General features: G+C 63.4%; 2 protein-coding genes across 3 annotated transcripts; both read right to left on the bottom strand.

Annotated features, from left to right (window-relative positions):
* Nucleotides 1–695: 695 nt before the first annotated feature.
* On the bottom strand, nucleotides 696–11,749 carry TONSL (tonsoku like, DNA repair protein). Its single transcript, XM_052651838.1, has 26 exons — nucleotides 11,725–11,749; nucleotides 11,529–11,624; nucleotides 11,236–11,378; nucleotides 10,520–10,703; nucleotides 10,037–10,166; nucleotides 9,643–9,814; nucleotides 9,454–9,568; nucleotides 8,768–8,913; nucleotides 8,534–8,686; nucleotides 8,251–8,376; nucleotides 7,960–8,137; nucleotides 7,494–7,573; nucleotides 7,304–7,393; nucleotides 6,897–6,969; nucleotides 6,637–6,800; nucleotides 6,432–6,555; nucleotides 5,557–6,314; nucleotides 5,374–5,450; nucleotides 4,897–5,047; nucleotides 4,736–4,814; nucleotides 4,082–4,383; nucleotides 3,769–3,940; nucleotides 2,949–3,124; nucleotides 2,499–2,572; nucleotides 2,113–2,246; nucleotides 696–916 (listed from the first exon to the last, which is right to left on the bottom strand). The coding sequence occupies exons 1-26, from the start codon at nucleotides 11,747–11,749 to the stop codon at nucleotides 723–725; spliced, it is 4,116 nt and encodes a 1,371-aa protein (XP_052507798.1). The 3' UTR covers nucleotides 696–722.
* Nucleotides 11,750–15,111: 3,362 nt separating this feature from the next.
* LOC128059137 (zinc finger TRAF-type-containing protein 1) lies at nucleotides 15,112–26,606 on the bottom strand. Of its 2 annotated transcripts, XM_052651533.1 has the most exons (4): nucleotides 26,217–26,606; nucleotides 18,460–18,698; nucleotides 17,658–17,869; nucleotides 15,112–16,142 (listed from the first exon to the last, which is right to left on the bottom strand). In XM_052651533.1, the coding sequence occupies exons 1-4, from the start codon at nucleotides 26,604–26,606 to the stop codon at nucleotides 15,751–15,753; spliced, it is 1,233 nt and encodes a 410-aa protein (XP_052507493.1). In that variant the 3' UTR covers nucleotides 15,112–15,750. The 2 variants fall into 2 exon arrangements, with proteins under 2 accessions (XP_052507493.1, XP_052507492.1); XM_052651532.1 differs by lacking the exon at nucleotides 15,112–16,142 and having other exon boundaries at nucleotides 16,427–17,869.
* Between the last annotated feature and the right edge of the window lie 590 nt (nucleotides 26,607–27,196).

The raw sequence follows: 27,196 nt of genomic DNA, 5'->3' as shown, positions 1-27,196 counted from the left end.
TGGAGTGGGTAGCCCTTCCCTCAGGCCCTCCATTTGTAACCTGTCTTCATGGATCGAGCTTGCTTTAATTGTTGATACAAAAGCTTGCTTGTACGACGCTATAACTGGCCCTGCTCTGGGGTCCAGCGAATGACCTCTTGCCTTCAGAGCTCCACCCCATCAAGTGCTACCATTTTTAACGTGTCCCATGAAGAAGTAATTCAGATGTGCCTCTGCAGAACAGATGATCTCACCTCTTCCCTGCCTCCAAGGTTCTCTCCCCACATCTAAAATCATCCTGCTTTTTGCGGGGGGTACTGAGGCTTGTGGGATCTTAGTTCCCCTACCAGGGATCAAACCTAGGCCATTGGCAGTGAAAGTGCAGAGTCCTAATCACTGGACCACCAGGGAATTTCCCCAACCTGCTTCTTTATACTGTAATGTCGCAAGCCCCTCGTCTTTGAGGAAGCAAATATGAGACCTGTCCTCCCATCACCTCACTTGGCTGCCTTGTGAATAAATCCTTCCTCTGCTGCAAACCTTGTCGTCTCTGGGTTTTGCTTGCTGTTTCCTGGGCAGACGAACCTGCTCCAGTAACATCCTCAATTCCTGTGGGCTCTAAGCTTTACAACCCTGCCTTCCACCTCCCACTTGCCTTCCAAGGAGCAGCAGCAGAGAGGAGTGGAAGCAGCAGTGGCTTCTTTATTAGAGGCCTGGAGAGGGTACACCATGGGGCTGGCCAATTAGAGGTGCCTGAAGAAGAGCTTGGGGCCCTGGTCCAGGGTGCACACTCTGGGGCCCAGCTGGCTGGGCAACAGCTGGTGCAGGGCATCCCGGTCCTCAGCGGAGAGACATCTGGTGCACAGCTGCAGCTCCTGAAGCTGCGCCACAACCTTGTCCCAGAGGTCCAGGCCCAGGGGGCCCTGGACAGCACAGCCTGCAGAGGGGAGGCAGAAGTCAGCCTTGGGGAGCTGCTCCTGGCAGGATGCAACAGGAGAAGCCCTGCGGGAGCCCGTGGGGTTGCCTCGGGTCTCATAGGACTTTTTTCTTTACCAGCGTTGCCCTAGGGACGATATGCACTTCCCCTGAGGCCCCAACAGCTGCAATGAGGGGCATGAGCAAAGCCCAGAAGAGGCCAGATCATTCTCAGGGATAGAGGGTGCTCTCCCAGAGGCTGCCTAGGACCGCAGACCCCTCCCACAGCCAGTGGTCAGGCAGGAGGGAGGTCAGCTATAGGAGACACTGTGTTCACATCTGTGCCTCTGACAGTGTCTGATGATGTCTCTGTCTGTAAGATGGACCTAGCATGGCTTCTTGGGAGTCTCAGGACACTGAACTGCCAATGCTCAATCCTCAGAGACCACAAGTACCCAGCAGGGGGAGTGGTGAGAGCCTGCAGGTGCCAGGAAGCCAGATGTGTGGGTAGCGGCCCAACAGCTGAGTGAGGGGTAGGTTGCCTACCAGCCTGCCTTCAGGAGGCTCTTCCTGGAGGAACTAGCCTGGCCCTGTGGGGCAGGGGGCGAGCAGCAGGAGGAACCCAGGGGTGTTCCTGCACCACACCCACTCCCAGCCCTGGTTCTCCTGGAAGGCTAAGTCTGGTCTGCCCTGCCCCCAGCCCCAGCAGGATGCCCCAGTTCACCCAATACACCTCCCTGGGGTTGTTCTCAAGACGGGGTCCTGCAACAGGTGTGGCCACTGAACCACCTAAGTCAGGCCACAGGCCTAGATGGTATGGTCAGGGCACCCTGGCCAGAAGCAGGAGGGTCCCTCGGAGGCAGGTATTGCCACTCTAGGCTGACCTGCCCTCCCTCCCTCTGGACAAGAGGAACAAAAAAGTCCCTGTGGCAGTGGGTCCCCCAGCCACGGTCTTGAGGGTCGGGCTGACCAGGCTGGAGGCAGAGGCCTACGCTCCTCCCACCCTGTGGTTTAGGGGGTGAGGGTTGCACCTGCCTCTGGGCATGCTGGGCACTGTCCTCCACTTGAGCACCCAGGGGCCCCAGCTCCACCCTGCAGCCTAGCTAGTGGCAGGATGGCCCCTTAAGAGGAGGCACCTGGGCCTCAGGCAGGTCCCCGAGCATGGGCTGTGTCACCAGCTGCAGTTGGGCAGCTGCGGCCGCTACACCCAGAGCTCACCTGACAGGCCCAGGAAGCTGAGGCCTTGGGGCCGTTTTTGGAGGGTAGACAGGAGCTCCTCCAGGCCAGCACTGCTGACCTCAGGGTTGGCAGACAGGTCCAGCGAGACCAGTGAGGGGCAGAGAGGGAGACATCTGAGACAGGGTGGAAACATGGGGGTCAGTTTCCGTCATGAGGGGAAGCTGCCCCAGGTGACACCAGACACTCCTGAGAGCCACTGAAGCTTGAGGCCACGGAGTAGTGGCCCTGGCATGGGCCGTGGCACACGGGTGACAGGAGAGGACCCAGCAAAGGGATGTGAGAGCCCAAGGGAGGCAGGTTGTGAGGCCCCAGCCTCCCCAGGCGCCCAGCTATGAGACCAGACCACAGGACAGTGGCAGCGTTACCTGCTCAGAGCTCTCACGTCTTTGTCGCCCAGGTGGTTTGCCGACACGCTCAGGTGCTCCAGGACACAGCCTTCCTAGACAACGGAGGGGGACACCTGCCCTCCCTGCGTCCCAGTAGAGGCCCTGCACCCAGGGTGCCAGACACCGCCCCCATCCCTTGAGAATGATGGGAGTGAAGCCTGCCTCACCCCCGAAGCCAGAGGGAGCAGGGTCCCCCCAAGTCTGCAGGTCAGAAGGAAATGCTTTTACCCAGAGGAGTGGGTCATACTTGGCACACCACGACGTGATCTCAGGAGACCTGCGCCACCCAGGTGCCTTTCCTGCTGGCCAGGACCTCGGAACCCGAGGCAAGCAGGTCCATAGAAAGCGTTCCCCACTCCTGTTCTGCTCCCCCACCCCCAGTCCTGGGGGTCAAGGTGCCTCTGGCTTAGTGCCCCCTCGAATGCGTACCTGGCTCAGGTAGCGAACCACGGGCTCCATGAGGCCTAGGTCGCTCTTGCCGGTGGCCACAGAGCCCAGCTCCAGGCGCAAGAGACTGTGGGCCGGCAGGCTCCCCAGGACCTGGCCCAGGGCAGTGGGGCCCAGGCTGTTGTAGGACAGGGACAGTGTCTTCAGGCACTTGGTGTCTATATGAAGGCCAGAACCTCCATCAGGCTCCTTCCTGCCCCCAGGCCTTGGCCCAGAGCCTTCGTGACCCTCGGGAGGCTGTCACTGTCTCCAAGGTTCTATGCACTGGGAAATTCTCTATGCACTGGGGTCTCCGGCCCAGGGTCTCATGCTGGGGAGGGGGTAGCACCAGACTCCTGAGCTCAGTTTCTTCCCACCACTTCTGGGTACCCGACCTGTCCCTACTCATGACAGGGTGGCCCCAAGACTGGGACACCTACGCATGGTGGGGCAGGGGTGGGTGGGGGCACTCCATCTACCACCCAAGTCCCAGCGCCTCCTCCCCTCTACTATGCTCCCAGCTCTGAGCCCCACTTCCTAGCTCAGGCCTCCGTGGAAAACCTCCTGGAGGATGCCCAGTTTCCTGCCTCTCGGTGCTGGGACTATGGGTAGAATCGTCTCCCTCAAGCAGAATGCTCAGAGCTGGGGAGCAACAGGGATGGGCCTGCAGTGTACCTGGGACTGGGTCTGGGTCCTGGGGAGCTGCCCAGGCCAGGCAAGCCACCCCTATGTCCACCCACATGCTCCCGAGAGCCAAGCTGGTGCCCTGGTTCGAGGCTCTCTGAATCCCTGGGGCCGGGGAGTGGACGTGCTGGTAGCTCACCTTGGAAGGCGCTGCCCAGGGTTGCCTGATGGCTCAGGAAGAAACTGGGACCAAAGCCACAGGCCTGGAGGTGCAGGGTGCAAAGCACAGGGCAGGCCCGCAGGACAGAGGCCAGGGCCTGGCCACAGCCATCCCCGAGGGGGTTCATGCTCAAGTCCAACTCTTCCAAGTTCTGTGGGAGACACAGGGCCCCCAGAGGGTCTGGTGTTTACCACCTGGATCTGGGCGCCAGCCAGTGCTCTCAACCGCACCTCTCCAGCAGGGATGGGCTAGATGTGGTCACTCAGATGCTGCTGTTCCCCATACCTCTTACCTGCAAGGTGGTCTGCCCCAGGAGGCCCGCAGCAAGCTGGCGCAGGCCTTCAGGGCCCAGCTGGTTAGAGGACAGGTCGAGGAGGGTCAGGCCGGGCACGGTGTCTAGGGTGGCCAGCAGCTCAGCAACACACCCATCCCCCAGCCGGTTCCCAGCCAGGCGAAGCTCCCGGAGTGCCGAGTGCAGCTTCAGGGCCCGCAGCAGCGGTGTGAGCTGGGCCTGGCACAGTGCCAGGGAGCAGGCGCTGAATGTGGGGGCTGAGCCCTGGTGCTCCACGGCCTGCAGCACCTGCTGGTGCTCCCCTGGGGAGGGACGTGGTGTCACCAGGACAGGTTCTACCTGTCCTGCCGTGGGAGTCAGCCGTGGCCAGTCAGGTAGCACCCTGCCCCCCACTCCAGCATGAGCTCCAGGGCAGCTCCCAGGGCCCCGAGGCATGCTGCAGAGCCAGGGTGGGTGATGCTGACCCACCTCCAGATGGAGCCACCTCCTGCCCCCACTACCTACACACTAGGGGGCCGCTAGGTAGGGGAGAAAACCCTGAGGCTTGGTGTGGGGGTGGGGGACCCTGGTCAATGCTTGGGGTCCTGGGACTGAAGGCCGTGAGCCTGGTCTAGTTCTCTGCCCAGGCCTCTGCAGGGCTGCCTGGACCCTTACCTTGCTCCAGGGTCTGGCAGGCCCGGCGGTAGCGGTCCTTCAGCGGGGGGAGGTCCCATGAAGTCACCTCAGCCAACACCTGGCGAGCAACAGCGGTGAGCGGCCCCGACCCCAGTCCTGGAGGACGCCCCCAGCTCAGGGCCCTGGCTCTGGCCACTCACCTCCTCGTTGCTCTGCAGCACGTCGGGGATGGGGTCCTGAGGGGCCAGCAGCGCCCCCTCTTTTTGCAGGGAGAGCCGAGGCAGCAGCCCGGAGGCCTGGTAGTGACGCTGGGCGGCCTGCTCAGCCAGCCAGGCCACGGAGTGGGCCTCCCTGTGTGGGCACGGGCGCGGGCTGAGTACAGGCCCCGGCCAGGTTCCTGCCCTGCCATCTGGGAGTGCGGAACTCCTCCCTCTCCTGCCTGCCTGCAAGGTGCACACCGGGGCACCTCCAGGCCACTCCTAGGGATCCCAGGGCCTGCTGGACCATTCGGGGCCTTCCTGAGCCTCTGCTTGCTGGCACCTCCCCGCTAGCAGTCCCCCAGGGGCGAGGGATAGGACCAAGCGGGCTCTCATCACGTCTCATCTCGACAAGGGCCCTTTACTGCGCCTGGGCACCACCCCCAGCACAGAGCCGGGCGCTGGGAGGAGACACCCTACCTGTGTGGAACGGGAATGAGGAAGAGGTTGTCCTGAACTCGAACTCGGACTCGGATGGGAGGGGGCAGGACCTGACCCTAGGGGTAGAGGCAGGGAAGAAGGGGCTCAAGCCAGGAGAGACAGGCCCCTGCCCATCCTCTCCCGCAGCTTGGGTGGCACTCTGCCCCAGGCATGAGCACCCACCGGGAGCTGGCCTGCTGTGGGGTTTTCTCCAGCAGGTGCCACGGCCCTGGGGACGTCGGGGCTCCGTGTGAGCTCTGTGGCTGGGCTGTCGGCTCTGTTTGCTCTGGCCGGCGTGCTCCGGCTCTCGAGATAGGGCAGCCGGCTCTGCCGGGCCTGGGCCCGGGGCCTGCGTGCTGTGTCGCTGCCTGGGCCAGAGGCACAGTGTCTGCCGCCATCCCCACCGCTCTGGGGGCGGGCTGGGCGGCGGCCCTGGTGACCGGAGCTCATCGGGAAGTCCTCCTCCAGCCAGTCCCCGGCCAAGCACTCCTCCTTAGGAATGAGTGCTGCTTGGGGGATGGGGGTCTCGCTGGGCCCTCGCAGTGGACTGGGGCCCAGGCGGCAGGTCTGGGCACTGCCCACTCCATGCATGGCCACCCGGTAGGCTGCCCAGCTGGCACTCGTTGTGGCTGCCTCCCTATCGCCGGCAGGCCTGGGCATCGGGGCCTTGGTCTGCAGTGATGGGCCGGCGTGCCGGGGCCTCTTCTGGGTGGGACGGGATGGGCCGGCGTTGTCCTCGCCCTCTGAGCTGCTACTGCTGGCCACTTTATGCCTGCTCCTCCGAGGTCTAGCCACAGGGGACACTGCCAGCCCCTGGGACACCCTGGTGCTGGCTTCACAGACCTCTGGGGTTCCTGGGCAAGGACTTGAGGGAGGAGAGGTCTCAGGGTCAAACAGATGGTTACTTGGGAGAGTCTGTGGAGCCTGGGAGCTGTGGGGAGCTGCAGAGAGAGCAATCTCTTGTGAGACAGTGCCTGGCACATGACCCCTACACCGGGCCCAAGACTCTGAGGCTGAGGAGTGGAATCCCCAGGGGCAGAGGAGGCCCTGCTTATTACCTCGACCCAAGGAGGCCGCTTGGAGTAGCCTCCCCATGGCAGCTGCCTTCTCCTGCGTCTCACTGTCCAGATCCTTGCCGTACAGCTTCACCCACTGCTGCAGCGTCTCCAGTGGGCTGTGGCCCTGGGGGTACCAGTTGGGCAGGGCTGGTGGCAGTAGCTCCACCCACCGCTGACCACACCTACCTGGCCTGCGTCCACTCACCTTTCTGGTGCGGAGGGTGACAGATGCTCCTCGCTCGATGAGCAGCTCAGCCACCTCAAAGTGGCCACAGTTGAGGGCGTCATGCAGGGGCGTGATGCCGTCACAGCCCTGGCCACCTGGGTCATCCACCGGAGCCCCGTGGTCCAGCAGGAAACGGACGATGTCTGCGGACAGGTGCGTGAGCTGGCTCCCAGGCCCTCTCTCGGGAAGGACACATTCCCTCTCCCCATCACAGGCCAGAAACCCTGTCCCATGCTCACCCAGATGCCCGTAGTTGCAGGCCTCGTGCAGAGGTGTCCAGCCACAGTAGTCCCGAGAGTTTAGGGGATGGCCCTGTGCCCAAGAATGGGAAGAAGCCTGGCCTCGAGTGCCCCCACCAGCCTAGCCTTTCCCTGGCACTGAAGCCTGCAAAGAGCACCACAGGCGCACCCCTCAGCCTGGCCTGGTCCAGATCACAGCAGAAAGAGATGCTCACCACCAGGAGGCACAGGGTACCCAGTTCTGGCTCTGGCCCTCAAGCCTTGCCCTGTTCCCTGGGGAAACGGCCTAGCCTGTGGGGGTGGTGCCTACCTGCCTTACCAGGTCCTGGGTGCGGCCCAGCCTGCAGGAGGTGCCTACCGGCCTCACAAGGTCCTGGGCGCAGCCCAGCCTGCAGGGGGGTGCCTACCTGCCTCACAAGGTCTTGAACGCGGCCCAGCCGCCCCTCGATGCAGGCTCGGTGCAGCAGCGTCTCTCCCACGTCGTTTCGCCGGCTCCACTGTGGGCACAGCCCAGGGTGGGGGCAGAGGCGTGAGGGGCCGGATGGCACCAGTGACCACGGAAGGGCGTCACCGCTGTCCTCAGCCCGCAGTCCTCACCTTGTTCACCCTCTGCCGGCCCAGGCAGCCTCGTAGCTCCTCATCCTCCTCCAGCGGCGGGGATGCATCGGCTTCGTCCTCTGTATCAGAGCCAAGCCCGCCGCCCCACGTGAACCGGTCCCTGCTCCGAGGCCTCCCGAGCTGAGACTGCCCTGTGGGTCAGTCTCCCCCAGCCCCAGACCTCTGCTGTTTCTTTCCCGGGTCCCGCCCTTGCTGAGAGCAGCTGACGCGGGGTGCAGGTGTCCTCCACTACGCAACACCCGCATGCGCCCGCCCAGCCCCACTGCCTCCGGGGTGCCCATCCTCCCAGCACCTGCTTCTCCACCGTGGGTTCCTCTCACCCAACTGCCTAGTGGATGGCGTCCCTCTTCCACCTGCCGGGTGCCCAGCTGTTCCCTCCTGAGGAGTCAGAAGCCCGTGAGCTGGCCCCAGCCACCCCAAGCAGGGGCCAGGGAGCCAGCCTCACCACTCTCGGAAAGTTCCAGCTCTGTGGCCTCCAGAGCATCATCGTCCTCCTCGTCCTCCCCATCCCTCTCATCCTCGTCTCCAGCCGCCTGCAGTTCCTGCAGCCTGGTTTCGGTGCCGGGGGCCTCCTGGGGCTGCAGCCTCAGCTGTACCGCATGGAGGTGCCGCAAGATCTGCCTCTGAGGAGAGGGGGCACCCAGCTCAGGGCCGTGGGCGAGACAGAGCCGCGGACAGTTGGGCTCCGGGGATGCTGTGTGCGGGATCCCAGCGTGGGCAGGCAGGCACTCCCCACCTGCAGCTGGGGCTGCCCAGCCAGCTGGGCGCAGCCAAGAGCCTTCTGGAAGCACAGCGCCAGCACCTCGTAGGTGTCACCAGCCTCCTCACGGGACAGTGCAATGTTCAACCAGGTCTTGGCCTCCTGGAGAAGCACAAAGTTGATGGCTGTGGCCCCTGCTCCCAAACACGAGATGGCGGGTGGGCGCCCTGGGGGTGCAAGCCCCCTCCAACTGTGCCCACCCCCGAGGGTGGCGGTCCTGCAATGGAGCCTTGGGCAGGACGGGGCTGTGACTGCTCACCTCCAGGGGGTTGCCCTCCTGCAGCCTCAGTTCCGCTTCGTAGTGGTGCACAGCCTGGCGGTGGTCCTTCATGTCCCCCAGAGTGGCAGCCAGGGACACGTGGATGACGGCCAGCTCGGGCCCTGGCCTGTTGAGCAGCTCCGCAAAGTGCAGCTGGGGGGACAGCCGCCATGAGGCCAGGGCTGTGCCACCCCCTGCAGCCCCTGTCATCCGCCACGCCCGCTTGGCACACACCTGCTTCTGGTAGGCTGCAGCGGCCTTGGGAAAGTCACCTGCCTTGGAGAACAGGTCCCCTAGCTGCTCACAGATGCCCATGGCAACCTCGGGGTCACTCTCCTCAGACTCCTCTAGTCGCTGCTGCAGCTGGACCACTGCCAGCACTGCCAGAAAGAGCCTTATGCAGGGACGGCCAGGCCAGGCCTGACCCAGCTCCAGCACCCACCAGACCCAGCCCCTGCTCACCCCCAATAAGCGGGTGGTAGGAGGGGCTACCTCGTGGGGTCTCAGCAAGAGAACCAACTAAGGTCAGCACAGGGTAGTGACTGGCCTGTGTCAGGGACACAGGCAGGGACCGTGGTGACCATTACTTATGAATGGAGTACACTGGCGCCACTTATCAGTCTCACTCAGCCATACTCCTGCCATTAAGCAGGGCATCTTTTGTCTTGGGTCTGCCAGTGAAGACGTTGGCTTATGAGCAGATACCAGCCTCCTGACCACCCAGCATGCCTCCTACACTTCTTGCTGAATGGAAGCTCGGAGAACAGTGAGACCCCTCCTAACAGGAAGTGGCAGGGATGGTCCCCTCCCGACGGTGCCCCCTCCCCAAGGACGCATGCCCTGGCCTCCTCTGCTGAAGGAAGGAGCCCTCCCTACCCTGTCTTGGGTGGTCGAGCCCCGGGGTCCCCTCCTAGGCTCACCATACTTCAGGGTCCGGCAGACTGAAGCTTTCTGCAAAGGCTTCTGGGAACCGAGCCGATAGGCCTTCTTCAAGGCTCTCTTGGCAGCCAGGAAATCCCCGAGGTCTAGGAGGACCTAGGGGGGCAAAGGAAGGTGAGCCCGCAGGCCCCTGAAGGTCCAGGCCCACCCGAGGGCAGAGCCCAGGGCACCTGCGAGAGCAGCAGGCAGCACTCGCTCTCCAGGAAGCCCTGCTTCAGGACGCGCGCACACTCCCGCGCCCCTTCCAGACAGCGCATGGCCTGTGAGTGCTGCCCCCGCCGCCAGTGGATGGCCCCCAGGTTGTAGCGGGCTCGAAACAGGTCTTCATACAGGTGGTTCTGCCTGTGGGGGGATGGGGCTGTCGGTGCCTGGGGCTCCTGCACAGGGACAGCAGAGCAGGCACCCACTGACCCCACCGAGGGCTCCGGCCCCACAAAGTCAAGCCAAGCCTCTGCTCCCAGGAGACTGATGCGGCGCAGGGGTGAGCCAGCTGGCTGCCCTCGCCCTGGCCACTTCCTCCAGGGGCAGGAACCCAGATCCCCCTGGGGCCTGGTGGGGCCTTACTCGGCCAGGAAGATGCTCTTCTTGAAGTAGGCACTGCACAGGGCCACCTGCTGCAGGCTCTCACAGGTGAGGCCCAGGTTGAGGTAGACTCGAGTCCTCATCTCACTCAGCTCTCGCTTGGGCAGTGAACCTGGAAGACGCCCCTGCAGACACTCAGTGCCCCACCCCCATTTGGGGTCTGCAGCCTCTCCCTGAGCCTCCTCTAGCCTCTCCCTGTACGTGCCAGGGGTTCTGCTGCTGATAGTGAAGGGAATAGAGCAAAGGCAGCCAGATCCAAGGTTAGGAGTCAGGAGGAGCATGGGCTTTACAGGGCCACAAAGTGAGGGGTGGGGTGGGGGGGGGGCTTCTGAGGGCCAGTCTCAGACTCACAAAGGGAGGAAACCTAGACAGGGGACCCGCTACATGGGCAGGGAGGCTGTAGCCTCTTCTCCCTGCAGAGTACAGGAAGCCAAAGTGGGGAGGGCCAGGCCTAAGTGCAGTCACCCTGCAGCTTCTCATCCAGGATAGCCAAGCTTTTCTCGAAGGCATCCTGTGCCTGCTGCAAGGCGTCCTGGGACTGGTGGTGGTCATAGATGTCCAGGTGGGTGCGGCCAATGGTGGCCCAGGCCCTCTGCTGCTCAACATGGTTGGAGAGGGCACATGCCAGCTCCAGGTAGCGGTGCTGGTGCTGTGGGGACAGAAGAATGGCCACTGTGAGCCAATCCCCACTGCAAGCAAGCCCCACATGTCCCCCAAGCCCCCAGGTGCAGGCCGAAGCCAGGCTGCACACACATTGTTTCCTCTATGCCAAGCACTCCTGCGGGGACGGTGGCACCACATGCTAACCAGCCAGTCACGCCAGGAGAGACTGTCTGGGAGTCATTGGTGATGTGGGAACACAGAAGCCAGGGCAGTTCTGTGTGGATAAAGGGTCTGAAATCACTCCCAGCCAGCCCCCGGTGATTTCAACTCCAAGAACATGTTCATCAGTGGTTTCTGGAGCCACGCTCCCAGGAGAGGCTGTGGTGCATGCATCCAAGGACCAGGTGACCACTGCTGGTGCAGGGCTCTCTGAAGCTGAAGCTGCATCACACCATGTCCCCCTTTTCCCTCCAGCCAGAGGCCTGGACGACAGAGACCCAGCAGGCTCTGCCCCCAGGAGATGCGAACCACGGAGAGTTGACTGTGGCCAGCGTTGGGGAGGGCCGGTCTCCGCCCACCTGCAGGGCAGCCGAGTAGTCCTCCATCTCCGCCAGCCGCTCTCCGATCTTGCGGTGGGCCACGGCGCAGCCCAGGGGGTCGTCGGCGGTCTCCAGGAGCTGCAGCTCTTGCTGGTGCTCTCGCAGTGCCTCCGCATAGCAGCCTAGGTGGGCGGTACAGGCTTCAGTTAGACTGGGCAGTGGGCCAGGGGCAGCAAGGCCAGTGAGATGGAGGCCGGCCGGTACTCAGGAAGCCCCCACCCCCGGTCCTCCCGGTCCCAGGGCCCTACGGCCCCTACTCCACCCCCACGCACCATGGCTGGCCAGGAGCTCCCCTAGCTGGTGGCAGACGGAGGCCTCCTCCCGCAGCTGGCCGCTCCTCTGGGCCTTAGCTTTGGCCTTGCTCAGCTCTGCAGAGAGAGGGACGAGGCCTGAGAGCTGAGCCTCTCCGTCCGGGAGGGCCAGGGCAGTCTCCAGCCCCCGCGCTCGTGCGCTTTTCTTTGAACTCACGGCGAAGCTCGCGTTCCAGGTTCATCCTGCACTCGTCGCTCCCCGGGCTCCGGACTTCCCGCGCTCTCTGCTGGCGCGCCGGCCCCGCCCTCCCTGGCCCCGCGCGCAGGCCCCGTCCTGCTGCAGAGCATCCCGGGAGGTGTAGTCCAGGCGCCCAAAGCATCCTGGGAGTTGTAGTAGGGCTGCGCTAGTGTTCGAAGCGCTGAAGGCGCCTTCAGCAGCCGAGTCTTCCGCGCGCGGAGCCCGGGCCCCGCCCGACCATCGCAGCCGCCCTTAGGGGGCTCCCGCCGCTTGCTGCTGCTGTTCTGGACACCCGCGCGACCTGCCCTGAGGAACGCACTGCTCTCGCAGGGGAGGAGAGGAAGGCCTCGGGGACCACGGGCACTTGAGTCCTCGGGTCTGTGTCCCCGCAGAACCTGCATCAACCGCGAACGCGCCGGAGTCCTCACACGCGGGGACTCCGACCCCCAGTGCTGCCGGCGGGAGGGGGGTTTGAGTTCCAAAATGAACTGAACTTCTCAGTGTGCTCGACGGTTGTATTCCTGGAAAACTCAGCGTGCGCTCGTTAAAACTGCAAAACCGTCGTGTGCTGAGAGGTAAAGGGGGCAGGATCCTAGCCTGGAGCGCTGTGGCCTCAGAGCCCGGAGATCCAGGGCGTGGGGAGCCCTGGCGACCTCTAAGTGCTCGTCCTGTACCCCACGCCTGGAGAACCAAACACCTGCTAGGCCGTGTGGCTCTCTGTCCCCGCTGCCACTGCGGGTCCCTGGGCCCTAGGTGCCAGGGCTGGCGCCCCAAAGGCCCTAGAGGAGGTCTGGAAGGACTGGGAGGCAAATGTAATAAAATGGGGCTTCCCTGAGACCGTAAAGAATCTGCCTGTAATGCAGGAGAACTGAGTTTGATCCCTGGGTCAGGAAGATCCCCTGGAGAAGAGCATGCCTATCCATTCCAGTATTCTTGCCTGGAGAATTCCATAGACAGAGGAGCCTGGCCGGCTAGTCCATGGGGTCGCAAAGAATCAGAAATAGAATCAGACCCAATGGGGTAAAACTCTCAGCCAGTGGATGGGCAGCAAGTCCTGCTGGGGAGGGAGCTGTATGGAGGGTGGCTGGTCCACAGGTCCAGGGAAGGTTGCCCAGGGCCAGTGGGTGGCTGCAGGGGTGGGGTGAGGCTGAGCTTGAGGAGCTGCCGGAGGGCCTACTCTCAGCCTCCTTGAAGGGTGTGCTGCTCTCCCTTGCCCCCCATCGTCCCTAACATGGATCCCAGGGACAGGAAACCAAGGTGGCTGCTTGGCAGGCAGGCTGTGAGGTTCCAGGGGCACAGTGAGATGCAGGGTGGGGATGGGGGAGTTAAGCCGTGGGAACAGACTGTCCCAGCTGAACAGGGAGGGTGTCTCCCAAAACCCCAACACCTCTGTGCCTCCAGCCCTCCAGCACCAGCATCCACAGGGCAGCTCAGGTTCTGGCCCTGTTCTCACTTTAGAGAGCACTCAGCTTCTCTAGCCTTGGCCTTCCCCACCGGTCAGGCAGGGATGCGCATCCAAGGCACTGCCAGCAAGAGCTGGGGGCCTGGGGTGGGGAGACTGCAGGTTGGGGCCAGCCTTAGCCCCTGGCTGGGAGGCCCATCCCTGAGGCTGTCTTGTAAGGAAATACAAACAAAACTTGGCTTGAAACTTTTTAAAAACTATAGATAGAGACAGAAAGTATCCAGAGATTACAGACCACAAAAGCAACATAGTATGTTGTAAAAATACCTCGACTCCTCTTTTTAAAAAATTATTTATTATTTTTGTAGATGTCTTACTTTGGGCTGAGAAATGTAGTGTTTAAAAGGAAGTGGGGTGAGAGGGGGAAGTGGGGCTCGACCTGTGCCCCCAGGCCTGCCCCTACATCTGCCGAGGTTGCACCCCCACCTTCACCAGCTCAGGATGCTAAGATGGACCGGGATCCTGGAGACAGACCGCTGGGGCCTTCTCCTTTCTAACAACATGACTTGGACACCCTCTAGTAAACCAGTGACTCCTGGTGAGATGCCACAGCAGGTTCATGGCACCAGTCTCCATCGGTGGCCAAGAACACACTAGTGTCCCAGGGTGCCCGGTTCCATAGGCTGTAAGGCTCAGCTGCTGAGGTGACTGTCACAGGGTGGGGCTATGGGATAGATTAGTAGTCTTGGGCGCCCCTAGACACCCACACCCCTACGGGGGGGGGCTGGGCACCAGCCCCACCCCACCCCCACCCCCAGTGTTGTCTCGCAGGCTGGTGGAGCTCCTGGGCTGTGCCCCTCCGTGCGCAGCTGACCTGGGGCGGCAAAGTGCCGTTCCTCCCAGCCTTCCACACACACACAACATGGCTTGCCCGGCCCTGGTTTCACCCCCGTCACACATCTTCACCTGCCCACCCAGGAGAGCTGCCAGGTGGCCTAGCCCTCTGCTGCCTCAGCTTCACACAGGCACCCACACACACACGGACCAGGCGAGCCCGCCCTGTCCTGCCCCCGCCATATGGTCACTTTGGAACCCACAGAGAGGGTGTTTGGCCCCAAAAGACCTGAGATGGTGTCATGGCACCATTCCACACACAGGAGACGCAGCCTACATGGACCTGAATGTCCTCGCCTGTGCCCACTGGCAGGTGGGGGCAGCGCTGGAGGGCAGTGGGACCACAGCAGGGTGTGGCTGGGGTGGAGTCTTTCTTTGCGGAGGGTAGGCAAGACTGAGTCGGCCTAGCAGGAGTCGTCTCCTGCCAGCACCATGCCCTGGGTGGCGAACAGGGGAGCCCTGGGCCTGGGAGGGCTGCCTCGGCCACTAGGAACTGGGCTCAAGCTGTACCCCACAGCTCCTTCACCTCTCTGCTCAGCTCCCACCAGAGGGCCAGGAGAGAGCAGCCCCCAGAGACAGGCCAGGGTAGCCCTGCCCACCAAGCCTGCAGTGGGGGCCAGGCCAGCAGGCGCTGCTCCAGGCCCGGGTGGGCTGGCCTGCGGGGAGGGAACCAGCTCTTTGGTACTGAAGCCGTGAGTGCGGGGAGCCTGGTCTCAGCAGGGCCCGTACCCGCTTCACGAACAGGCCTCGGGGTCCCAGGCAGGGCTCCTCCCCAAGTGAGGCCCACAGGCCTGCACCTCCAGGGAGCCACCTCTCTAGGGGAGGAACCACCTCCCTGGGGAGGAACCACCTCCCTGGGGGAGGAACCACCCTGCCCAGCGCTGACTTCCACTGGGTGCAGGACCAGTGGATGGTCCCCGAGAGCAGTCCGGGGGCAGCTGGACCACTCAGACCCTCAGCCAGCCGGGGCTGCTCACTGCCAGCACACCCCGAAACTCCTCATGGCCTGGAGACACTGAGTCCTTGAGGCTGAATACAGAAGATAGAGTCTCTTTTGCTAAATTTATGTAACTTAGACAAGAGCCTGTAAAGGGTTTATTTTCCTGGGAAGAAACAGAAAATCACCCTGCATTCCGAAGAGCCTGCTGAGCCCTGTGGCTAAGTCTTGCCTCCCTGGAGCAGCTGGGGGTGGGTGTGCTGGGGAAACTGACCGCTTGCTCCCCCAGGCCTACGACAGAGGGGGCGGCGACTCCAAGTCTCTCCTGAGGGATGGGCTCTGACCCTGGCCAAACTGAAGACCCCATCCTGTTCAACTATAGCCACACCTTCCTCTTGAACAAAACAGAAAGTAGGAAACAAGGGTGCCTTTTTAATTGCAATCAAATATGCTGTCTGTGGTCAGTGCCCCCGAGCCCGGCCCAGGAGCTGTAGGTGGTCCGGTGTGCAGCCCAGAGCAGGCATGGGGCCCACTGCACGCTGGGGCTGGGGCCAGGCTGCTGAGCCACGCCACACCCCTCGGGTCCCCGAGCAGCGTCTCCTCTTCGGGGGCCCAGCCTCCAGCGCCCAGGACAGGGGAGGTGGGGCAGAGGGCGAGGGGGCTCCCACCTTCGCACACACATGCAGACATCCCAGGGTTCGCTTCCATCCCTTCTCTGCTGAGATGGGCAAGGGTGCGGTGCAGCCGTGGCAGCAGGCGTGGGTGGGGCCGCCTACTTCTGAATCTGGAACAGGAAGAGCCGCAGGTTGATGTTCTTGGCGGCCAGCAGCTTGTTGCACTCCACGGAGTCAACGATGGGCAGCGGCACGTAGTCCGTCTCGTTGCTCTCGTTGGTGAACACGAAGTGGTAGATGACGGGGCTGATCTTCACGTCGTCATACGGGCCCTTGAGCAGCAGGAAGGAGCACTCCAGGGGTGCAGTGACCTTGCTCTTGAGCAGGAGCTGGAAGGAGAGGGTGCGCTTGCACGAAAGGTTGGGGTTGCGCTCCGAGTCGTTCACACGTGCCTTCAGGACCCACGTCTGGTTCAGCACTGTGAACCGAGGCGTCTCATAGTACAGACGCGTGATGAAGTCGTCTGTGCGGTACGGCCGGAACTGGACCTCTGTGGAGACAGACAGGCCGGGGCCGGCGGTCAGAGGGGGCAGGGCCAGGGTGGCGCCTTCCCGGCCGGCCGAGGAGAAGGGCTCGGCCAGGGAGGAAGGCAACTTACCCGGACACAGCAGCTCTACTTGTCACAAGGCAAATCAAACCCATTAGGGCAAACGAAGGCGCACGCAAGCTTTGGGGGAACAACTACAAACAGAAGTGACACTCGTTAGCGGCAGGGAACCCAGAGGCTTCGAGGGGAGAGTGGCCGGCGTGGCCGGACCCCCACTGGCCCCTCCTCTCCCCACCCCCCGGGGCCCCGCAGGGGGAGTGGCCCCACCCAGGGGGGCTGGGGTAAGCAGACACACAGACAGGATGCAGTTCTGTGAAAAAGTGCACTTTATTGGTTCCGATACAGAGCTGCCAGAAAAGCCGGTGGCTGGGCTGGCATGTGGCCCCCGAGCCCACACTGGGTCTCAAGGCTCAGCCCCATTGAGGGCCCAGTCCTGGCTCTGCCGGCTGGCCGAAGGGCCCCTTGATCAGTGGTGACTGCTGTCACACAGTCCTTGCAGCAGAGCCCGTGGCCCCTGGCCGGCAAGTTCCTCTGCAGAGGCGGCCAATCCTCCCTTTCCGGCCACTGCCGCAGTCACGATGCCTCGGTCCACAGGGACTCTCCAGGCTGGGTGGTCTGGGACACGGTGCCCACCACGGCAGCCGAGGCTACGACTAACCAGAGCCACGGCCTTCTGCTGCTGACGCCAGGCCCTTGGCTCCCTGGGCCTCCGCAGGCCCGCATGGAGCCAGGTCCGGCCCAGGCAGCACGGTCTGACTGCCGCCTGACTGCCCTTGACCTGGAGCTGGCCGCCGGGCATGAGCTCCAGCGAGCACAGGCTTCCTGCCATCCTCTGTCTAGAGCGAGCTCTGGCCTGACTCCTGCTCCCCAGAGTGTCCAAACGCAGTGGTGGTGACCGGGAGAGCCCAGGAGATCCAGCGGGCCTGGGCGCAGTCCAGCCTGCCCATCCCTTGGCGTCCACTCCCAGCTCTGCGGTTTGAGTCGGGCCCCCTCAGCTCACTCTGGAGCCCCAGCCCTGCCCATCTTCTCACTGGCCCCAGGAAGCCCGCGGTCACTGCAGTAACTGCCTTTCGGCAGGACCCGACGTGATGACTGCTCTTCTTGCCCCTGGCTCCGCAGGGCAGGCCCTCAGCTCCTGGAGCCCCCCAGACACACCCACCTTCCAGTGAGACTCCACCGGTCCCAAGCCGTGCAGTCCCCTGCAGTGAGGACACCACTTTGTCGGGGTCACGGGACCAGGGCGGGGACCCCAGGGAGAGGGGTCTCTGCAGAGCCATGCAGGGGCCCCCAGGGTCCTGCCCGGCCCCCTTGCTCGGCCTCCAGCCCTCTTCCCCGAGGCCTCCTCCCAGGCACCAGGAGCTCGTTCCGAGCCTGGCCACCGGGTGCAGCGGCCCCGGCTCCTGGCTGCTGGCCCCGCCCCGGCCCGTGTTGGGTGCAGCAGGCGGCAGGGCGCCTCACCTGTGTAGCCGATCTTTTCGAAGCTGAGCAGACTGAAGATGCTGTTATAGAGCTGCATCTCCTTGCGGTGGCTTTGGTCCATCTCATCCAGGATCTCCATCAGCTCGTTGCCTGTCTTGGTTGGGTGGGCACACGCGGCCTCATGCACCGTCAGCTCGTGGAAAGGGCCGTGCCACGGGCAGCCAATGCGCTTGTACTTGCACTGCGTCACCCTGGGGAGGCGGTGAGCACTGCAGTCACATCCTGCCCACGCAAGGTGGCCGTGCCAGGGGTCCTCCCAAGGGGCGCCTCCACCCAGCCATGCTCACGCGAACTGCTCCCTGAAGGACAAACACCCCATGTGCCAGCCCCAAGAAGGGGTGAGAGCTCAGGAGGGCCTGGGAAGAAGCAGGGCATGTGTGAATTGTGGGTGTTCACACCACCTATACCCACCGGGGTGGGCCCCCCACTTTAGTCCTGAGCCCTGCATGGCTCCGCTCCAGGGAGGCTCAGTGGCCTGGAGAGATCCTAGGGGATCCCTCCGCAATCCTAGGGGATTGCAGAGCCAGTGCCCCCTCATGCCACGATCCCAGAGCCCTTGGGCTGGGCACACTCTACTGGCCCAGGACCACCAAGGACAGGCTCCAAGGAAGAAGTCACCACACGACCACGAGGAACTCTGGAGGGCCAGGGTGACTCCAGAGGCTGCCAGGTGTGGATCTAAGCCCTGTCTGTGGGGCCTCCTGCCTGCCCCAGCAGCTTCCCGCTGACCCCACCCTGCTAGGGCCTGGAGGAGAGCGGGCCAGCCGGTCCAGACACCCACCTGTCCTGGCACTCTTCTTTCTGGTGCCTCTCCAGGATGGAGCGGGGGAACTGGCACAGGCAGAAGCCACACTCTGAGGGCAGCTCGCTCACGGCCTTCTCCACGGCCAGGTTGCGGCAGCAGAGGCTCTTACTGATCTCGCAACGACAGTTGGGGCACGTGGCCTGCTCCTCCTTCAGCCGGGCATCTGCTAGTAGGTGGATAAAACAGCCAGCGCACATCAAGTGACCGTTAGTACACTGCGGAGAAGGAAAGGGAGATGAAGCTCATGGACCTGCGGGACCAGGCAGAGGCGCACCCGCCCCACGGCCGGCCCCTCCCGGGGCTGCAGCTGCAGGGGCCACGGGCAGGCAGTGGTCTGACAAGCACAGGGCTGGCCTCCGGAGCCCGCACGGCCCCGGGGGAGGACGGGTCTCGAGGTGGCCCTTGCCGCCAGCAGAGCCTGACTCGGGGACGCCTGGAGGACACGTGCTCTCGGTGAGCTTCCCACCCTCGGCAGGTGCACCCTCACCCAGGCCCCACCACACTGGCCTCCTGGGCTGGCACAGGTGGCAAGGCAAGTCCCCCCCGAGGGGCGGGTTCCCGCCAGCGTCTTTCTTGATGGCTGGCAGCACAGCCTGGGCAGATGGGGAGGCCCTTGGCCTGGGCTGGGCTCAGGGGCAGCGCGTGTCTGCAGGCGGTTGCTGTCTTTCAGCCTTGGAGCCGGCCCCTCCCTTTCTGAGCCTCTGGATCCAAGGCCCAAACGCTGCAGTTGTCCGCCTCCCCTCCAGCCTGGGGGCCTGGTGTGTGGACAGCAGGCTGCCGGCTCAGCTCCCTCACTGAGGGAGGGTACTCCACACAACCCCAGAGCACCCACTTTGTGCCACTGACACACACAAGCTGTGGGCTTGGGTCTGCAGGGACTCACAGGGTTGGGGTAGAAGAGGCCCACAAGGGAATCAGAGGTGCAGAAACAAGACGAGCCATGTCCTCTGGGGCACACTGGGTGGTCGCTGAGCCTGGGAGGGAGTGTGGTGCCCCCCTCTGGGCACCCACCTCCCCTGCGAGATGCCCAGGGCAGAGGATGAGCAGGCGGACAGTGCGCCCACCAGCTCCCCTGGGGCCCAGGACCCTTCTGCAAGTGGGATGCAATGCAGTTGAGACAAGCGGGGCTACTGCCAGGCCAGGCCCGCAAAAGGTGGGTCCTCAATGAACACCAGCCTCCATCCCACCGGCCCAGGGTCCGGGCACGGAGCTGAGGGTTGCAGGAGGCTGAGTGAGCTCTCAGCACCGGCAGGCCATGCTTGGGGTCTAGTGGGTGAGGGGATTACGTGCTGAGGGCTGACTGGGGGCCAGAGACAAAGGCCTCAGACACAGAACTCAGGTCCACACAAGTGCCCTAGATCAGCTGCACTCAAATCTCAATTTCTAAGTCAGGTGAAAGGTTAAAGTGTGCGAGATGAGGGGGGAGCCTGGCAGGGTCTGCTCTGGACATGCGGGCTGGCAGAGGGTGGGGGTGAGACTGGTGCCAAGAACAGTCAGGGCAGAAAAGGAATCTGTCCCGTCCACGCCCCGAGTTGTGGAGAAGCCAGAGAGATCTGAGTGGACGGTGGGGGACCGGGCACCACAGGCTGCTGCCGCCCACCCAGGTCGGGTGTGTTCTCCAAGCCCCCGTGCGGGTGGGCCCGAGGGCCTGGCTGCACCAAGCCACATCCACAGAGGGTCGCTGTGGCCTCCAGAGGCAGAGAGGCGAGCAGGACCTGCTAACCTGACCACTGACTCACGGGAGGAAGTGCCAGGCAAGGCAGCACCACACCTGCCCAGCACCCCAGGGAGGGAGCCGGGCCGGACGCTGGGAACCCAGGGCCTGGGACCCCACACTACTTTGTGTGGCCAACGTTAGTTCTAGATGCCCTCAGGCAGGGCCCAAGGGTCTGGGTGGAGAGCAGCAGCTGCTGCTGGGCCTGGCCCAGCTGCCTTTTCTGGTCCCTGGTGGCCCAGCCAACGTGTGGGCCTGAGAGCAAGAGATGTGGGATGGGGCCTGGGGGCCTCAGGAGGGACACAAGGCTGCCCGGCGTGTGACTGCTCGCTCCTGGCCCTGCCCCGAAAGCCCACTGTTCAGGAGCAGACGGGGTGACCTGCAGGCCTCCCCTCGGAACCCAGGGGTTGCAGGCACAACCCTGTTCCAGGCCAGCTCCCGTTCAGCCCCCCGGAGCCTCCAGACCTAACACAGGCACCAGCCCTCTCCTGGCCTGCGGACACATGGTGACGGCCCCTCCAGCCCTAAGAGCTCAGTTCTCAGATGGAACACAGTGAAGCAGTGCTGCTGGCTGGGCTGAGGGACAAGCAAATATCCACAGCTAGTTGCTTATCGGCCACCCAAGGGACACTCTCTGGGCAGACAACAGGTGACCCACCTGCGGGCCTGTCTGCAGTCACCACACTCGAGCCGTCCCCACATCCAGGACCTCCTGGACCCCCAAGCAAGACCCGACTCTGCACACAGGCCTGGCCAAGGCAGCAGGCCTCTTGCCTAGCCAGAAGTTGGGCTTCAGAGGGCTCAGCCCAGCACTGGCTGTGTGCCAAGACTCTGATGGACAGCACCAGACAGGGCAGGCCAGAGTGACCCACACAACTGCCAGGGCCAAGCCCCTGAGAGCCTGGGCCCGCCATGGAGCAGCTCCTGCCGCACCCAGCCTGGGCTGCTTGCCCACTACCTGCCAGGAAGACCTGAGAGACAGGAAGGATTGGGGAGGGGGCTCCAGGCTGACCAGACCCCACAGGCCACTGGCAGGATGACCACAGACCGGTCATCTCCCTTTCTGGGCCTCAATTTTCTCAAGCACATAAGGCAAAGGGACTTCCCTGGAGATCCAGTGGTTTGATCCCTGGTCGGGGAACTAGATCCCACAAGCTTATGTCACGCCGCCCCCCCCCCCCAACAAAAAAAGAAAAAAACTGCAATGAGAACAAGCTGGTCTTGCCATGTGCAGCAGAGGTATGACAGGACCACACGAGGGCACAGAACTAACTGCCACCACCAGCAGGCCTCTGCACACCCCTGCCCAGGAGCGTCAGGAAAGGCTCCAGGCACAAGCCTGCCTCAACAAAGGCCCTCCCTCCCACTGGGTTCTCTAGCCACGTCCCTCTGCAACAGCCCTGATGGGGGCATTCGCACCTGCCCCCGAGGTCATCACCTGGCCAGTGCACCCAGGCCGTGCAGGTCAGGCCTCTTCTTGAACCACTTTTCCCTAAGGGAGCTGGAGGCCGTGTCTGCACTCCTGAGGAAAAGCCCCGGGCCTTGGGACAAAGGCAGGTCTTGCAAAGTGCCCTCAGTACTTGATCATGTCCTTGATCAGTAGGCCTTATAGCCTGGAGTGCATGGTCCCCTCAAACCCTGGGGTGCCCCCTAAACACCACTGCTTACCAGTAAAGGCAGGCTCAGAACCCAGACTCACGGGACCAGCCCACCCTCCAAGCACAGTGGAGGCACCAACTATCTAAGTGCCCCTCAGCCCAGCTGGAGCTGCACCCCCCTACCCCCCGTCACCTGGCCCAGTAGGGCCTCATGGCACACCCCTGCATCCTCTGTCCAATGTCTCCTTGACCTCTTTCATCAAAACGCAGAAGGCATCTCAGGGCAAACCAGGACTCCAACCTTCCCCCAGGTTTCAGGGCTGAAGCTCTGGGCCAGCAGCCCCTGAACCCCACCCCAAGGCTCGGGGACCTGGGCAGGGACCAGGAGTGCTGCCTGGACCAAATGTTAACTCAAGTGACAGCCAGCTCAAGCAAACACAACTTCTCGTGGCCACAGACTAGCTCTGGCTAAGCAGACAAGTTCTCAAAGCGGGAGCTGGCAGTTTCGGCACTAGGGAAGAGGACCCCCAGGCACACAGGTGGGGAGCCCCACGGGAGACCCCTGAGCATCACCCCGAAGAGAGTCTGCAGCACCGGGCAGGTCAACAGGCGCTGAGGCAGGGCACTCACAGGATCCCCGAGGCAGGTGCCCACGCTGGCCAGGACCCGGGCAGAGACGGAGCCACCCCACCTCACGCCTTTCACCCACACGAATGCCCACCAGGTAGCCGAGGCCCTGGGCTGACCTGAGGCCTGATGGGGACAGAAGGCACAGCAGCACGGCCTCAACCCTCCCCCAGGGCCGACGGTGCCACTAGCTGGGCAGGTGGGGTGGGAAAGGCATCCCGCAGCAGGGAGAGGATGGCCTCAGCCCGGGGTGCTGCCTCAGCAGGGCCTGCGAGAGTGGGAGGGGAAAGGACTGGAGAGGGCCCCCAGGCTGAAGGGGCGCCAGAGGAAAGGGCTGGAGGGGGCTCAGGCCGGAGGCAGTGGACCAGGCACCAGGCCAGCTGGCGCCACAGCCCGTGATAGAGGCCCCAACTCCTCCATCCTCATAGGGGCACAGGCGCTCTCCTGGCTGAGAACCGAGTTGGGGTGGCAGAGCCTCTTGGGCCCGTCCTCCAGAGGCTGGTCTACGGCTCAGGGCCTTTGCTGACATCAGCGGGGTCAGGGACAGGTCTGCCTTGCGTGAAGGGCTGGGGGAGAGCCCGGACGGGGGTTGGGGTCAGCTGAGGGGTTAGCACCCCAGGCCCACCTGCTGAAGCTGTGTTTCCCCGAAGATGGCAGAGGAGCTGGGTCACAGCGCCTGGGGCCCCAGAGCTGCCCGCCGCGCCCAGCGCAGAGCTCCTATCCTCTGTCCCCCCGGCCGCCTACCCCCACCTGGCTGCCCGCTGCTGTGCCTATCCGAGAACCTGGAAAGCTGCTGCACACCTTGTCAGGCCAGGCACCGAGGATGCATCTAACACCCACATAAGAATGGCAAAGCCAGCACCTGCTGTATCTGCTGCAATCCCGACCTGACCCAACCTAACAAAGGCCATGTTGAGAATCAGTTGCATGAGCGCCCTGGTCTGACTCCAGAGCAAAAGTCCCAACCCAGGTGGTGTGGCGGACTGGGTGTGGGCAAGGGTTTCCAAGCAGGGACAGGTGACCAAGCCCACGCATGTCACCATGTCTGCTCTCGGCACTACCTAGACTTCTCCAGAGGCATGGAGGTAGGAGCTGGCGGCCAGAGAGCAAGCTCTCGAGTTGTGTGCCCAGCCACATCCAGAGGCCTATGGAGACACCCAGTCACCCCAGCACCAGGCACTGCACGAGGGCTCAGCACGGTCACTGGCTCTTCTTCTCACCCCCAGAACTGGGCACCAACTGCAACAGCCCTCAGATGCATGGCATGGCTGGTGCCGGCCCCAAGCCATGTATCCTGGCGGGGTCAGGCTAAATGTTGCCTGTAGCAACAGAGAGCAAAATATACCACAACACCAAAGGCGAGCACACCAGACAGCCCATCAGTGTAACTCATCAAGATGGCCAGCAGAAGTGGAGAGGCTGAACCCAGGCCAGGAAGACATGACAAGCAGTGGGCCCCAACCAGGGACATGCAGAGAGCTCTGCGTCCACTCATTTCAAGGCAGTATATGCAGGACCCATGCCATCCTTGCCCAGATCCTCCCAGGAGAAAATGGCACAGGACTCCAGGTCCATTTCAACCTCTCCCCCATCAATGACCCCATCCAGGGTGGCAGTGAAGGTGACCTGGAATACTACTCGCAGCAAGGAGCAACCAAGAAGCCTTCCCTCGAGGCCCCACTCACCCCAGGCTCCAGTGTGGGCACGGCTGGGCATCCACACCAGGGGTCCCCATCCCACAGCAAGTCTTCGAGGAGCCAAAGTGAGTTCTGACCTGTTGCAGGGCTCTGACTAACTTTCCAGAGTCAATGGCTCTCCCACTGACTACATGCTCTAAAGCTTTCTCAAGCCTGAGATGAGATGAAATTCACTCCCTGCCAAGGCCTGGTGTCACTGGGGAAGGATGGAGGTGGGGCAGACAGCCTGCGCCGGCACCATCCGTGGCTCTCCTTGCTCAGCAGGCCCATTCCTGGGGAAGCACTGAGCAGAGCCCACGAGGTCATGGGCAAGGCCAAAGCCCACGTGGCTGCAGCGCCTTCACCCTTCATCAGAGCTGCTCAGCTGCCTGCCTCCAGCCAGGCCAGGCCAGACCTCAGCTCTCGGCACAGTGTGAGCCGGTTTGAACCAGCCAGGCTGAGGCCCGGTCACCAACAGCTCTGGCCAGAGGCAGAAATGCAGCTCTCCCTGCTGAGTGGACCAAGAGCTGGCACTGCATGGTCTGTTCTCATGCCAGGTCCAGCTCCAGCCCACTCACATGAGGAGAGACAAGGCACCCCCAAATTCCTCTGGGACTCCACACCATTGACTTGGTTTCCCAGTGTCTCACTTAAGGCCCAGGGAAAAGTCCTTGAAGAATCAAAAGGTCATGGGCAACCAAAAAGGGTAAGAGGAAGGACAGGTCCTCAGGTGCATCCCGAAGCCTTGAGGGGGTTATGAGAAGCACTACCCCCATTTGAACTGAGCCAGGAGGCCTGTGGTACCCGTGAGCTAGGACCTCTGGCCAGGAGCTTCCCAAAACCCAGGAAGGTGAGTCGAAAACCCGTGTCCTCTCCCAAGGAGCTCAATCCACTTCCCCACTTCTCTCCATCATCCAGGCACACTGGGGTCGTCCCAAGTAGCCTCCTGCCATAGCAGGAAGGAGCCGGAGATCCAGAGGCTGGGAAATGACAATCCACACTAGCCCTGCACTATTTAGCACAAAAACGACCTTCTCACCACAGCCCCCAGTTTGAGCGCAAGCAGGGGGACAAGGCCTCATCAGTCATGTCCAGCTCCTGTAAATGCAAACAAAGGTAACAAGAGTTCCTCAAAGCAGTTGGGGGAGGGAAATCAGAGATGGGGGATGGCGTGGAAAGACAGCAGAGAGAGCAGAACACTGCCCAGCGACCCTGGGACCAGAGTGGGACCCTGTTGCTGTGAGGCGCATGAACAGGATCCCCCAGGGTCAAGTACCCTCTCTGGTAGGCCTGAGCTGGTTAAGGACTTGGAGTCCAGCCACTAGGCTGCCTCTTCATATATAAAGAAAGTCAACAGACCTCCTGGAGCGCCAGTACCCTAGGAAGCCAGGCCTGGTGTGGGTGACAAGGGATGGGGCAGGAGCCCAGTCTGAGGCAAAGCAGGTCCAGAAGGCCCTGGGCTGGGCTGGGGAAGGGGCCCCAGGCTGTGGGGCTTGAGGTAGGCAGTTCATACCAGGAGTGAGGGTAGGGGAGGGGGAAGGCAAGGATGTGAGCCCTTCCCTCCTCGAAGTTTTTCCAGAAATAAATAACAAGGGGAAGGGGATTTTTCCACTGCAAAGGATAAAGGGATACAGGACGAGCATGAGGACAAGTTTGGGGGCGGGCGGTGTCTGCATAGAAAGTGACAAGAACTCCTGAGGAAGAGCCAAGACCAGGGGCTCCTAGAGCCCAGGGAGCTCAGGGCTGCGGGGAGTAGGCCGGGAAGTGGGAAGGAGCCCACATCTGTCGCCAGCTTTCTCTGGGGTCAGTTTGAAGGTGGGCTGGGGAGTGCTAAAGAGAAGAGAACAGGAGAAGCGGGAAAGGGAAGGGGCCTCTAAGTGGGAGACAGGAGGTTCCCATCAGGGTATAAGAGCAGTCACAAAAAGGAGAAAAAAAGGGGGTTCCGAACAGGAAACAAAAAAGTTGCCAGAGAACGAGAAAGGAGCTTCCGAACAGGCGCCAGAGTCCCACTTCTGGGCCCCAGGGCTCCGGCCTGGCCTCCGAGGAGACGCGGTGCAGGGGGGCCGGCCGCGGCGGGGCTGGAGCCGAGCCGGGTCGGGGTCGGGCCGGCGGCCCTACCTGGTACACGGAGGCCTTGGGCAGGTCCAGGCAGACCGTGCAGCACAGAACCGAGTAGAGCCGCTCCTCCAGCTTCCCGCTGCCCGCCGCCGCCGCCGCTGCCGCCGCCTCGGCTGCCTCGGCCGCCCGTAGCCGCTTCTTGGGCGGCGCGTCGGGGTCGCCCGCCGCCTCCTGCAGCTGCCGGGCGCCGGCCAGGCCCGCCTCGTCTGGGAGCCCGGGCCCCGCTGCCTCACCCAGTGCCGCCGCTGCCGCCGGCCCCGCGGCCGCCCCGGGCCCGGCCCCGACCCCGACCCCGACCCCGGCCCCGGCCCCGGCCCCGACACCGGCCGGCACGGAGCCGGCTGGCCCCGCGGCCGGGCCGCCTCCGCCAGCCTCCTCGGCGCCGGACATCGCGGCCGGCCGGCCCGGAGGGCGGGTGCCGGCGCGCTCCCGCGGCTGGAGGTTAGGGGCGCCGCGCGCTCCCTCTGGCCTCTCGCCGCCGCCGAGACCCCGCAGCCCCGCTCCCTGCGCCGCCGCCTCAGTGGGTCTGGCCCGCGCGTAGCCCCGCAGCCGCCGCGGCCACCGACCCCGGCGCGGTCGCCATCTTTGTTTTCGCTGCGCTCTCCCCCACCTTCCACCGCCGCCTACGCCCCCTCTTTCTCCCAGTCACGTGAGCTGCGTGAGGCCAATGGGAGGGCCTCTCGGGCGAGACAGCGAGTCATCCAGAGCCAATAGGCGCGCGAGGACCCGCCCCTGCAGAAGGTGGGCGGGGTCCCGGGCGACTAGCAGAGGGGTGCTCACCCGGGTGGGGAAGTCCTGGCGTACAGTACCTGGTGAGCAAGGTGCTTCCTGCCACGCCAGGTCCGGACCACACGCCTTGGGTGCCGGGGCAAGGAGGGCAACCCTGGACTCCCACGTCTACGTGTCTCTGCGCCTTTGTCCCCAGACACCCAGTCTTGAGTGCGCGAGGCTCTAGCCTAGCTCATCGGAGCGAGAAACTG

The sequence above is a fragment of the Budorcas taxicolor genome, chromosome 14 (assembly GCF_023091745.1).
Source record: "Budorcas taxicolor isolate Tak-1 chromosome 14, Takin1.1, whole genome shotgun sequence".
Classification (NCBI taxonomy): Eukaryota; Metazoa; Chordata; class Mammalia; order Artiodactyla; family Bovidae; genus Budorcas; species Budorcas taxicolor.
Note: the sequence above shows the minus strand (reverse complement) of the source record. Positions and strands in the feature narration are given on the sequence as shown.

What these genes read in the sequence shown, in the direction of transcription:
- TONSL (XM_052651838.1), bottom strand. Translation starts at nt 11,749, where the DNA reads ATGAACCTGGAACGCGAGCTTCGCC. An exon ending in CTGCAACTACGGGCATCTGG is followed by an intron (nt 6,801 to 6,896) that starts GTGAGCATGGGA and finishes ACCTGTCCGCAG; the next exon opens with ACATCGTCCGTTTCCTGCTG. An exon ending in CCACAGCAGGCCAGCTCCCG is followed by an intron (nt 5,451 to 5,556) that starts GTGGGTGCTCAT and finishes CTCTACCCCTAG; the next exon opens with GGTCAGGTCCTGCCCCCTCC.
- LOC128059137 (XM_052651532.1), bottom strand. Translation starts at nt 26,606, where the DNA reads ATGTCCGGCGCCGAGGAGGCTGGCGGAGGCGGCCCGGCCGCGGGGCCA. An exon ending in CCAAGGCCTCCGTGTACCAG is followed by an intron (nt 18,699 to 26,216) that starts GTAGGGCCGCCG and finishes CCTTCTCCGCAG; the next exon opens with TGTACTAACGGTCACTTGAT. An exon ending in AAAGAAGAGTGCCAGGACAG is followed by an intron (nt 17,870 to 18,459) that starts GTGGGTGTCTGG and finishes CCGCCTCCCCAG; the next exon opens with GGTGACGCAGTGCAAGTACA.